This window comes from Aspergillus aculeatinus (genome assembly GCF_003184765.1).
Source record: "Aspergillus aculeatinus CBS 121060 unplaced genomic scaffold BO66scaffold_14, whole genome shotgun sequence".
NCBI lineage: Eukaryota > Fungi > Ascomycota > Eurotiomycetes > Eurotiales > Aspergillaceae > Aspergillus > Aspergillus aculeatinus.
This window is the reverse complement of record NW_020291483.1, coordinates 65,449-78,221: the sequence shown is the minus strand read 5'-3', so window position 1 is coordinate 78,221 and position 12,773 is coordinate 65,449. Positions and strand designations below refer to the sequence as shown.

At 53.5% G+C, this 12,773-nt stretch overlaps 4 protein-coding genes across 4 annotated transcripts; all 4 read right to left on the bottom strand.

Annotated features, from left to right (window-relative positions):
* Nucleotides 1–578: 578 nt before the first annotated feature.
* BO66DRAFT_436751 (uncharacterized protein) lies at nt 579–1,349 on the bottom strand (the record flags this gene model as incomplete). Its single annotated transcript, XM_025650942.1, has 1 exon — nt 579–1,349. One exon carries the CDS (start codon nt 1,347–1,349, stop codon nt 579–581), a length of 771 nt encoding a protein of 256 aa, XP_025505701.1.
* Nucleotides 1,350–2,286: 937 nt separating this feature from the next.
* Nucleotides 2,287–4,317, bottom strand: BO66DRAFT_390390 (putative MFS transporter). Its single transcript, XM_025646993.1, has 5 exons — nt 4,069–4,317; nt 3,975–4,000; nt 3,637–3,922; nt 3,165–3,579; nt 2,287–3,109 (listed from the first exon to the last, which is right to left on the bottom strand). Exons 1-5 carry the CDS (start codon nt 4,229–4,231, stop codon nt 2,482–2,484), a joined length of 1,518 nt encoding a protein of 505 aa, XP_025505700.1. The 5' UTR covers nt 4,232–4,317; the 3' UTR covers nt 2,287–2,481.
* A 1,460-nt stretch (nt 4,318–5,777) lies between these two features.
* On the bottom strand, nt 5,778–6,037 carry BO66DRAFT_390388 (uncharacterized protein). Its single transcript, XM_025646992.1, has one exon. It carries the CDS (start codon nt 6,010–6,012, stop codon nt 5,800–5,802), a length of 213 nt encoding a protein of 70 aa, XP_025505699.1. The 5' UTR covers nt 6,013–6,037; the 3' UTR covers nt 5,778–5,799.
* A 1,301-nt stretch (nt 6,038–7,338) lies between these two features.
* Nucleotides 7,339–9,594, bottom strand: BO66DRAFT_318838 (C6 transcription factor; the record flags this gene model as incomplete). Its single annotated transcript, XM_025643625.1, has 5 exons — nt 7,339–8,281; nt 8,329–8,499; nt 8,555–8,706; nt 8,791–9,396; nt 9,454–9,594. The coding sequence occupies 5 exons, from the start codon at nt 9,592–9,594 to the stop codon at nt 7,339–7,341; spliced, it is 2,013 nt and encodes a 670-aa protein (XP_025505698.1).
* Nucleotides 9,595–12,773: the final 3,179 nt, after the last annotated feature.

The window sequence follows — 12,773 nt, the reverse complement described above, 5'->3', positions numbered from 1 at the left end:
TTTCGAATACGAGTACGTGTCGATACGCGAGCTCGTCTTCGACGGCCAGACCCCACCGGGAATCGAGTGGTGCGTTGTGGTCGTCTCGGACGCCAAGTGGCACGAGGCCCGCGACGTGCTGGCGGTCGATCTGGGCGGGCACGAGTGTCTGGACTGTACGTTCCCGCTGAAAAGATACCACTGTCACTTTGTGGATGAGGAGTCGGAGTTGGAGTTGATGGTCTTTCTGCTCGCGGAGACGGAGCTGGCCGCGCTGAAAAGGCCCCGGGATGACCGTGGGTCATTTGGGCCGCCTTCTGTGATGGTGTATTGATTATGCTTGGTTGTTGGATTGCTGGGTAAGTTATGGATAGCTGTAATGGTATCTCGCGCTTCTCGACCTCTCCCTTCAACTTTTGTGTGAATAGATTTAGTATTAATGCTTTCTTTTGGCTTCGGTGGGAGAAAAGCCAACATGGGTCTAGATGTAGTTTGGAGCAAAAGCCCTAACCAACTCTAAAGAATGCACTCATAACTTCAACCTACCCCCTCACCATCACTACTATTCCTCCCCCCCTCCTATTTAAACTAAACCTCCCTCAAGCCAACGGAAGGCGAAGCACCACCTTCCCAAACCGCCTTCCACCCTCCGCCAACCCCATCAACTCCTCCAACGCATCCTCCGCCGACCCCTCGAAGACCTCAACGCGAGGCAGCCGGAAGCGCACACCGTAGCCCCTTATCGCCCACTCCAGCATCCGCCACGCGCGCTCAAAGTCCGCCGGCCTTGCGGGGATTACAAAGGGCCGCGGCACCGCTGCAACTCTAACAGTCACGTCGCGGTTAGGGGTCGCAATTGGCACACGAAAGCAGGGATCGTCCTGGACGACCAGGGAGACGAGGTCCGCCTCGGGGGCGAGACACCGAGCCAGCATGGTTGCGGAAGATCCCTCAGTCCCCGGCCTACTTCCCACGGCGTCGAGCCCGTAAGCTACTATGGTGTCACTTTCCTCGATTCCTGGTGTGATCTCGTCCACCACCATGGGGGACCTGTAGTCAAAGCAACGGGTGGCGCCCAGCTCCGTGGGCAGGGCATAACGCTGCGGAGACGCCGTCACGAAGATGGTGGAGACGCCGCTGGCTCGCGCGATCTGGACGGCGCAGAGACTCGCACTGCTGGAGGGGCCCCAGATGAGGAGTCCCTTGCTGTTAGGCGCACCACCGCTGCCAGGGGATCCGCCAGTCGAGGCTTGTTCCTGCGGAAGGGGAATCCCAAACAAGTTGAACGATGCATCCGCCGCCGGCATGGCGACCACGGTGAGAGCCGCGGTGTCCGGTAGCGGGCGGGCGGCGGGCACGCGGAACGCCATCTCCTCCGGACACGCCAGTTACGCCTGGTGCGTGCCGTATCTGGTCGGTCGGGTCAGTCCTGTGGGCGTGTAGCCTGCGACAGTCTCGCCTGGGTAGCAGCAATAGCATTGCGGTGCGATATCGAGCACCTTCCCGCAGAAGTTGTAGCCCAGCACGGCGGGGAGATGGCCAGCTGCGTTGCGTGTTTGGTGTCGGCGGGGTTCGCGCCGCAGTATAGCGAGCGTTTCTACGAGGGTCTCGTCAGCCGGTGGCTGAGGGATGGGAAGGTCTCGTCGGACTGTGAGGTTGAGGGTATCTTCGACGTATTATCGCTGTCCCTAAGTGCGTGGTGACCATGCTGGGAGGGCAGAGTGACCCGGGTGGGTGTTTACTGGAGATATCAGTGCGATGAAAACGAGGGGTGAGTCTTTTGGCTTTCTTTAAACGAAAAACCTGACACTGGTCTAGCTGACCGACTACTCTCATTTCTCAATTAACTTGCTGCGTCATTCCAACCCCTATGGTTGTTCCAGTGGATAATCTTCATCTGATGAGCTTGATTTAGGGCAGGGGCAATAGGCAATAGCCGCTTACTCATCGGGAGCTGAGCAGCCGAAGCCGGCGGGGTGGAGCGGGGTGAGGGGGGTGTAGGGGGGTGGGTAATGGCGGGGTGGCTGGATGCTCACTCGTTGACGGAAGAGAGATCTAACCAGGCGGGTCAATCAGGGTATGCAAATAACTGTAGAGCATGCTTCCGTGGTTGCAGTTCGTCTATTTGTACAGCTTATTGTGCATGGTGCATAGACTCCTCATTCAGGAAAAGGTCGACAGTCCATTGAACAGGCTACGACTTAGTGTCTGTCCAATGATTCTGGATTGAGCCTCCCAGCGAGATTGGTAGCTCGTACGGAAGTCACTGATTTCTGGGCAGTGGATGTCAAACGTGTTCTTACCAGTATCCCAAAGTGCAGGACAATGCCACATGTTGTACAGACAAACTGGAACAGGGTAGCCCCCAAACAACACAATCATTGCTCCCGAGGACTACCCTAACGAGGCCATCATTTCGATCAAGCCTACAGCTTCCACATACAAGAATCGCTCGAGCCAGCCAGAACTAGCCATGATCAATCCCACAACATTACCGACCAACTAAAGCACATACCGAAACCACCCATTCTCCCGATCCGTCAGATCCTGGAACCCCAACTTATCCCGCAGCCCTTCATCCAGCCCGGCCGCGTCCCTGCGGCGATTCTCCCGCCAGAGCACCGCCCACAACGCCCCGGCAGCCGCGATCACAATGCAGTAGCAGATGACCATCCCCGTCCACAGCTCGGGGTAGTGCTGCCCCACGGTCTCGGACTTGATCAGCTGCGGGCCGATGATATTGCCGACGGCGTAGGCGACGAACACCGTGGCAGCCATGATGGTCTTCTTGGTGGCGCCGGCGACGTTGCTCGCGCCCAGCGTGATGATCAGACTGACGACCGGGCCGAAGAAGCCTGTCAGCGCGTAGCCGACCACCGGCGTGGCGGGCCGGTACCCCCAGCTGGACTTCCAGATCATGACGCACCCGGCGATGACGGGGAGGCAGCAGGTTACCAGCAACAGGATACGGGTGTTCGGGAGGACAGTGGAGATGTAGCCGACCAGCGGAATGAAGATGATGCAGATGGCGCCCACGGGGAACTGGAACAGGATCGAGGCCAGGGTGTTGTAGCCAAAGGTGGAGACGATCAAGGGGCCGAAGCCCGAGATGGCGCCGTTGATGGTGTAGCTGTGAGGTCATTTAGCAGCCAAGCAGGTGAGGGGCAGACAGGGGAAAAACTCACGCAGCAGCCATCATGATAGCAATCAGATACACCTTCACGTCGGTGAATGCTTCCACAATCTGCGACATCTTGATCGTCTGGCATCGCACGCCCGTCTGGCCGCGTCGCAGGCGTTCCACGGCGACCACCCGCTCCGCGGGCGTCAGAAACCAGGCGGACACCGGGGAGTTGGGGAGAATGCAACACCAGATCCCGAAGAGAAAGGTGAGGACACCCGCGAAGATGTAAATGTATTGCCACGGCCGGAGCGCGCCCGTGGTGATCTGGCCGAAGGCGTAGTTGAGCGCGCCGCCGATGATGGTGAACCACCCCGTGCCGGAGAACCAGATCGCCTGGCGCAAGGTTTGCTCCTTTTGCGTGTAGTATCCACTGATCACAGTCATGAAACCCGTGGGGATCACGCTTTCGACGAACCCTACGCTATGGTGTTAGGAGCACGGATCAAGTAAACTGGATGAAAAGAGAAAGGTACCAAGAAAGAAGCGCTGGACGAATAGGCCCCGCCACGAAGTGACGCCGGCAGTGGCCGCACAGGTGATGGCCCACAGCATGACAATCGGACCCAAGACATGCTGGACCTTGAACCGCTGCAGCACCAGAGTCATCGGGTACAGACCGGCCATCATGCCGAAGTAGAAGATGGAGGTGGCCCAGCTCAGTCGCGAGGTGTTCTTGGTCGGGGGGGTGGTGCTGTAGTCGACCACCGAGAGAGCCAGGTCGCTGGTCATGCCAAATAACGAGGCACTACCGAGGATAGCCTGTGGTTCGTAGTCAGAATCATATTGCCATAAAGAAGTAGTTGAACCGGACTTTATCCCAGTAAACAAAGCCATAGCCTTTTCAGCCTGTCAGTATACCATTCAATCTTCTCAAAATTGTCATGAAACATATAGATCTCACGCACCGACCAACATCGCCGGCATGAAGAACAGATCAATCTTGCGCAAGACCCGTCGCTCCACCGCGGGGTCAATCTCCAACCCCTCTTCGCTATTGACTACCTCCAAAGCCTCATCTTTGTGTCGGTCATGGGCTTCATCGCCCCCAGCTCCGGGGACCTGAATCATCCTTTTTTTTCTTTCTTACGAACAAAAGGAATCAACAGTTCTGAAAGTGCCGGAGATTTATTGTTGGAGTGATGTATAGATAAGATTATCGCTCGTGAATAGAAAAAAATTCTGCCGCCGATTGCGGAGAACCAAACAAGTTAAATCCCGCGCGGTCGGGAAGCGTTTGATTTGGTTCTTCGCTGTTTATTTACCCGCGGACTTCATCGCTCCGAAGCTTGTTTTTCTGGGGCATTTTCGTTGGTAACTGAGTTTGGGTGTAGGTTTTGCATAAAATGATATCTGGGTGACTCATTGCGTCAAATGTCGCTGGGGATAAATGAGATTCTTCACCGGAGGGACGGTCCTGAGGTGTGTGAGATATGTGCGATCTCGTATCTCCAGGTCGTGAATATGGATAGTAATAAATAATGTTGCAGGTTAGAAACACCCGCGCGAAGAGCTTCGCCGGCACTGCAGATTCCCTACTAATTCAGTGCGAAATCGAGCATAGTAGCATATGGCATGACAAGGTTTGCCTTGACTTATGCTATTCGTATTCCGGTGAATTGAATAAGCTTACTGTAACAGCGGAGATCTGTGCCAGGCACGCAGACCAGTCCACAAATACAGTTTCCATGTTCTTCCCAACTTCGGCTACACGAAATTTGGCAACTTCTACGCGAGGAAGCGATGGAGCAAGATGTCTAAATAATAGAAGGGAGAACCGATCAAGAAGGTGAAGGCGAAGGCGCAACGAGACTTACGTGGTAGCCTGCCCGGGCAAGGGTGTGCTCCGGATCATGCTATATAAGTTTTCGTCTGCCCCATGGAGAACATAAGCACCGTGGAGCCTCTAATGCTCCGGGGAGGTCTGCAAAAAGATCCAGCCTCAAAGTCCCCCTTTAACTCGCATTCACAAACGGAATAATGATCTGAAGCAAGTGGACACCACCCCGGCACAGGCCAGACCAAGAACACATTCCGTCTAGTGAGAATATACCCAGGAAACTATATCAGGATGACAGCGATGAAAGCACCTGTCACGGCGATAAAGTCTTGAGCGGTCGGGATAGATTGCCGAGACACAAACCCACGACCAGAGCGAAACACCGTTGGATAGCTGGGGAAGCCGTGAAAATAGCTGATGATAATGCCGACAGTTGCACCGGCAACCATGAGGGCATGAAATCACAGTCTCAAGGAAATGCGTTACCTGATTGTGCCAGAAGCTATACCCACGAATGCAATTCCGAAAATGAGACCAAGAATGCGGAACCGGTTGGGGCGACGCGAGTTTATCATGTAACACCGCGAATAGCTCAATCATGGAAAGCGATCTAAGGGAACATATATCCGAATTAATCAAGAACAAAACACGAAAGCACGATGCCAGTTTTAGGCACGCGGCTTAGGGAAGAAGATAGTCATTCCGGCCGACCAAGGGGATGAGGTCTGCAGACGCATGAAGACCGACACGGCAAGGATTGGAATCATCCTGCGAGCCTGACTGACGTAAAAGTAAACACGCCGTGATATATCTCTGTGGAGGATACAATGGGAACGGTGCGACTGTGAGGGCGTCAGACTCAATTCCAATGAGAGTCTGATTCACCAATACCACACTCTTCGGGGCGGTAGGCCAATCGGGGGCACGGCCGGGAAACAAGCACGTGCATGTTTGTTGTATCACCAGCAGCAGGAATGGCGGAAATGCCCAGGCCAGGGATTGTGCGCCCAACGACGGAAATTTGAAATGATTTTGCAGTGGCGGTCACCGAAGCTCCGATAAGAAAAGTCATGCGACGGGCGAACAACAACTGTGGTGTGGTGGTCCGGTCAAATGCGTATGTACATTACTCTGTGGAGCTCGGCACGGTCGCAGACGAAGCTAAGCACTAGGATCAATCTCTGCCCTACACCGACAGCGGATCACGACCACGGTTTCATATCATAGGCCAATTCCACACGAATGGAATTGTTGAGCGATTCGAGACGGGTCGGAAATGATGGGTGTCAAATTCGCCACACATGTTGAGTCCTTACTGAGTAGTAGTTAACTTAGGTCTCGGGTGCATTGATAGTGCGAATACCCGCGGAGAAGGAGAGATCACCGCCTTGTCTGACACGACGCCGAGACGGATAGATACGAAAAGAGAGAGAATTAGGAGTAGAAAGAGTCCCCCCCCTTCTTACTCGTACTCAATAAGGATTAGAACGTTCGAACGAAGATCTGCTCCTCATCTGGGGTGTTATCGGGCGATTTGCGCCTGTCAGGCTGTCAGTGTCAATGTGTGTAGACTAGATGCCAGGAGGGGAGATGCATGGCCCGTGCTGGGTTGATTGCTGCTGATCGGCTCCAGTTCCACTTTGCTCAGTACTCCGTAAGTTACCGACCACAACAACTGGCCTTGCCACCGCGATCGACCGAGGAGTACTTGAGTAAATGAATCTCACGACCGATTATCAGTTTGTGGCAAATAAGCAAGTCAGAGTCAATTTGGTCTGGGACGGTGGATATGCAGGTGTGCTAAACAATCCTCAAGTACGAGTAATGTAGAGTGAGTGGCTTAGTGCTAGACTAGTACTGTGTATGTGGGCGCGTGGCTCGCCAAATGTCGCCACCCCCCCTCCGCTTGACACCTGGGGGAACGTCTCGGCAGATCTTAGGGTGGCTTGATGCAGGGAGATAGGGCTAGCCGCATGCCACTCGACGGTCTAGAGCCATGATCCATGATCCATGATCCGTGATCACTCTACCGGTGGGGTGGGTTAGCCCCGAGGCTAGCATTGGGTACTGTACTGTATGTACTGCTGCCAGTCCGCCTAGTCTCACGCTATGGGCAGCACGACACTCGGCGCCAGCTTAGTCTGCCTATTATTCTGCGTGACCTGCTTCCTGTGAAATCTGCAGGAAGTCGTTTCCGAGAGGCTGATGCAGAAATCGACCGAGGATCCCCCAACGTCGAACAACGTATCCGCCGGGTGACTTTTTGCCACCAAAAACACTTCTCCAATTTTACACCGACAGAATGGGGGAAATCCAGCCAAGAACGACCCAAAATGATTTGTGTTTAGGCCCCAATACAACTTTTGTCCAATTATGGTATAATGATACTGAAAGAGAGTCATGGCCCACCAGAAGGGTCAGCGTCGTGACCATTGTCATAATCGTGGGAATTGAGCCTGGATATACTCAATGCATCCCATTTAGCCAAAAACTGATCCAAATCCACCTCGGGTTGCCGCAGAGACCCTTGCTGAACCACCGTATGGAAGTGTGGGTAGAAACTGCTGAATCCCCGAGAATCGCTTGCCTTCCAAGCTAGAGTCTCGAAGTCCTCAAAGAGCGCCTCCGTTTCCTCCGGTAAAACAACCTGCATTTGATTGGCGGATAATTGAATCATGCGGAGAATCCCCTTTGCAAGAGGCATCCGACGAGCAAATGCGCGGGCAATTATACACAATTCGACAAAGGCGTTCCTATTCTCCTGGGAGTCGAGAGATTCCATGAGGGTAAAGAGCCCAATGCTCCACCACTGGATCGTCGAGGGTGACATGCGATCAATGCCCCATTTGGCGCGATGAATACCCAACAGATGGGTGATTCGGCGGGCGGAGGCGAGGCAGAGTTCTCGGGCATGACTGGCTGTAGCCGGATCCAGAACCAGGTCATTGCTGGCGCGCATGAACCCGAAAATCTGCATCACAGTCGTATGATAGAGCAGATGCAGACTTAAAACGTGGGGGACAGTTGCTGTCTCCGCCTGTAAGCATTCCGGCAGATTGGTATACCAACCCTGGAGCTGTGTAAATATGGCTGGCACAAATGTCGCAATTTCCGACCGGGGAATTCGACGCTCGACATCATGAAAGGCGCGACTGATGGTGATAAGGATGCAAGAAATATCACACCAGCGGTCGAAAACACAGGTATGGTGCCCTGGTACGGATTCCACTTCGCGAGGATACGGATACCAAATGTCCTCAGAATCGCCGTGTTGCATCGATATGCGTGGGCGCCGCGGGGGATCAATATTAAGGTGCTTCATCAGGGAAACATTGGCCGTGCTGGCTTGGTCAGTCAAGAGCATGACCAGCAGGTGCGAAGTACATACGAAGCCATGCTGAAGACGCCCCAGAGAGTGCGATTGGCCGCATCTTCAAGAATGCGATCAGATTCCGAGTTCGTCGACCTAGGTGGATGTGCAGTTTCATATTCTTGGGCCGCTCGGATGGCTAGATCGAGATACATCCAACCCAATCTATCCTTTCCCATAAGAGTGAGGCTGACACGACGCGGCGTTAGGTGGGATGACTAAAGGTGGTAGGCAATACACTCACCGGATAAATAGCACGAGGAGGCCGTGAATGGTCGGTAGACTGGCTGGCCCTTCCTCTTCCTCTAACAACCGACGCGCCTCTTCATAGAAGTGATCACCTCGAGAAAACATGTCGTTTGGGACGGTAAATACTTCGGCGTAGTCGGAAAGGTACTGTGCCACGCATAAGAATCATGAATGAGCCGTCACCTCAACCAAGCGACGCTATAAGCACAACAGTTAAGATAGGCAACATACACTAGCCTCCGCGAGAATGGCATTTACCAGGAATGGTGTACAGGATTGGGAGTTGAGTCGGCCTGCCTGCATATCCCGGATGAAGGCATCTTTGTCCAACCAGTCAAAGAACGGATAGGTCCACGTTAACCAAAGCGAAACCAAATGAGATACTAATTCGTCGTCGTCGGTGACCCTCGTCCACGGCTTTGCGGGTACTCGATAGACCGGGGTGTCTGCGAGGCGGCGCACATCCAGTATACGGCGGCTGCCACTCCGCGCAGACCGACCGACTTCATCGGCTTCTTCGGATGGGCGAGTAAGTTGGTTTCGAACTTGCTGCAGGCCCGGTGATATTTCAGAACCATCCCCGGATAACTGCTTGTCGAGATACAACTGGAGTTCGTCGAATGAGGCGTTGCTTCGGATGAGATTCAGCACCTGGGCCAGATCTTTACTTTCGCTATCTCGGAGCGTTTCGAGCAGCCGCGTCAGAGTCTCTTCGGCTTGTTCGAGCCGCTCCAGCTTCCGTTTCATGGCGAACTTGCGACGCATGTCAGCCATCTCGTCGACATGGCACTCGATGCCGTTGGCCACGCAGTGTTGACATGGTGGATCTCCCCTGCACTGAAGAATAATTAGATTCGCACTCTATCATAGTCATGTCTTCCTTTGTTCACTCACTTTGAGCTTCTTCTGCTTACAAGCCGTGCAGGCGGTGGTTTTGTGTTTCCGACCCTGAACTACATTGTCGGGACTCTTCGAGTTTTGCGGGAGGCCGGGAGCGGGAGCGAGTGAGCGGGAGGCGGACTGCGGATCGGACATTAATACAGACTGAACCAAGTGAATGATGACCACAGGAGGAGGTTGTCCTGGGATGAAAAGCGCACCGGGTGGCAAAATGAGACGGGGCGGGAGGGGAGGGGGAAACGGACCTTGCAGCAATCGTGTTGACGATACTGTTATATAGGTCGGATAAGGAATGAGGCCGAGGGATAGCCTGTAACCGACGTTTCGTCACTGTCGAGGTGGTATTGTTGCAATAATAATATTATTCTGTGTCCCGCCCACCATTTTGTTGCTTGCCCCCTGTAATAGAGCAAGGGCACAACCGGAACAAGAACCTTAAAAATCCTCACCAATCAGAAGAAAGACGTCTGATCATTCTGGAATCTTGGGCTCCAAACTGAATCTCTGCGGGCCTAACCAGCTAGGACTGGTCTGTCCGGGTCGGGGGAGCGACGAGATGGAAGGAAGGGGAGGGAGGAGACAGGACAGACAGGCTAAGAGAGAGGGTGGGGGGAGGATCGTGCCGGGCTGACGGCGGGTTACTGATGGTTGGCAGAAACTCCCACCCAATCAAGGCCTGGTCCAGAACAGACCTGGACTTTGCATTAGTCTCGTTTTGGGGCTAGAAAAGACACAAAGAAAGGAACAGAGAGCCGGAGAGTCCAGAGGAGGAGGAAGGGGTGGGGGAAGAGAGGGGGGGGGGGCCCTTCAGTGTCCTCGGCCGCCACTGGGCTTTTCGGGGCCGGGATATTCTCTTTGTCTCTCACAAAGTCACAATGCTTTGATGTACGATTGGTTTGGGAAAGAGGAATTGCGAGGGGCCAAGCGTGCACGGAGGACCATGTTGGGGAGGGGCGGGTCCCAGCAGCCATCATTCAAGCCTTTCGTGATTTGGAAACAATAATTTCTTGGGATTCGGAAGGGAGGATTTTGGGAATTTGGGGAACTTGGGTGGGTACCTTTCTCACTACCTGATTCAGGTTAGCTTGGTGATCCGGGACGAGCCACAGAAAGGTACCTTTTTCCATCCAGTCAGGATGCTAGGAACCCCAATCTCCAACCATGAACCCATGGAGCCGTGCACCCATGCTTTTCTTTCTCATCCCCTAGATTCGGGTCAAAACGTGGTGTGGCGTTGGTATGGGGGGGGAGAGAAAGGAGCGTGTGAGTGGCTGCGGTGGTTGGTTGCGAAGGGGACTCGGGAGAGAATGTTGGAAAGAGTTGAGGTTGAATGGGAGCAGGGACGAACGGATGATAACGTCATAGCGTGGTGTGGAAGTGGACCGAGTCGGCACTCTGTGGTCGATCGCCCTCCGAGTTTGTTTGGGAGACAAACATGGCTACTGGGTACTGTAAACATGGTTGCTGACCTGCCAGTTGACAGTCAATTTTGAAGCTCACCTGATTCCCGTTGCCAGTCAATCCTGCTTGTCCCATGGGAAAAAGGGCAAAAAGGGTAAAAAGGGCAAGAAAAAACAAAACCAAAAAAAAAAAAAAAAAAAAACACCCAAGCACATTTCCTCATCTCTCATCCCATTGACCGGTCGGAACACTTTTCCAGCTTATGCTTATGGCGTAATATTTTTGTCATTGCTGAACAATGGGCCTCTTCTCCCCCCTTTTGGTATTCGAACATTCGAATAGTTCTCCCAACCCATACCCACCCACCCACTCCCACTCCTGCATGCCAACATCATAGACCGGCTACCGAAAGCCGGCCCAGATTCATGTCAACCCGTGCGGCACTTTTTCCCAAACACTTTGTCGGTCACACTCAAGATCTCATACGATCAATCATTTTTAATTTCACCTCAGTCTGCAGACCCAAAGGAGGCGAGCAATACGATTTCCACGACACCCGACAGCTGGGTATCTTACATAGCAGACATGGGACTAGGACCGGAAACAGGCTCGTGTCTATCGACCGCAGAGGCGACCGAGCTGTTCCACCAAATGTCGGAGGCCTGAAATGGAGGCCTCTTCGAATCACCTTGGACTCTGCGCACGGGGTTTGCGAAACTACTGACGATCTAGAAGACCTAAGACCTCTCTAGCGGGCTTCTGTATCCGCTACCGAGAGAGGACACGTAAGGATTTTACTCTTCCTGCTCGGTTTCCATCAATGATCATTAGGTTGTGAAGTCAAGCATGCATGGAGATGAGTCTGCATGATGAGGTGATGTATCGCACCGCCTGACGCCAGGCCAGGTGAGATGCTTGCCGTGTGCAATGGTCCAGACCCAAGTGACCATATTTGTGCATCGGGCGAGGCAACTTTCCCCAGGTGGCAGATGAACAGAACAAATCATCAATCATCATCAGTCTCGACCCTCTCATGTGGACGAATCTCAAAGGATTCATCGAATTGAGACACCATGACAGAAAGAACAATGCCAGTCTGATGTCGGGGTTTTGGCTGGGTTGGATAACTTTGCCGGTTGGCGGCCCGTAGATCCCAGCCCAAGACGGCAAGAATCCCCTAATTGTCAGCACAGCGGTAGAAAGTGGTAGAAGCCGGACAAGCAGCCAGGATTTGTATCCATAGAGCGCTAGGGACGAATAGTGCCAGACCGCCAAGGGTCAGACCAAGAATCAGTGAGATAAGAGACAGGTGAGACAGGTAAACCATCCCGATCATGGAAAAGAGTACCGGCAGTCAGGTGGTGTGTTGGGTCGAGACGCGTATGAGCAACGCAAATCAGGTGGGAATCAGATCAACTTGGAAACCCTGCCCCAGGTCTTGGAGGCCAAAATCCGCCACTGGAGAGACCACAAATGCGTAGGGAGTAAGGTGACTGAGTAAGATGGTCCTGGTTGACACTCCGCTCGGCAGCAAACTCCCGAATATGATGCAACGTCCGCAAACACCCAGGATACCCGAATGCCAATTGGCAAGCAAGCAAAAGCTCCGTCGCAAAAATTGGACGAAGTGCTTGCTTGTCAAGTGCAAGCGACATGAATGGCTGCAAGTTTGGGCCGAGAATGACTGATAGACAACGACCTGCTGGAAGTAGTAAGTATGATTGAATCATGTGAAGCGAAAACTCAGTTGGCCAGACCAACTCCCAGCACTCGGACGTTTGCACGCTCTCTTTCTTTCTATCTCTCTCTCTCTGTCTCTCTGTCTCACTGTGCGTGCGTGTCCCACCTGCTTCGTTCTATCCCTCTGTGACCTCTTCTACCCTTGACCCTACCTGTTTGCTATACCGGGGGGG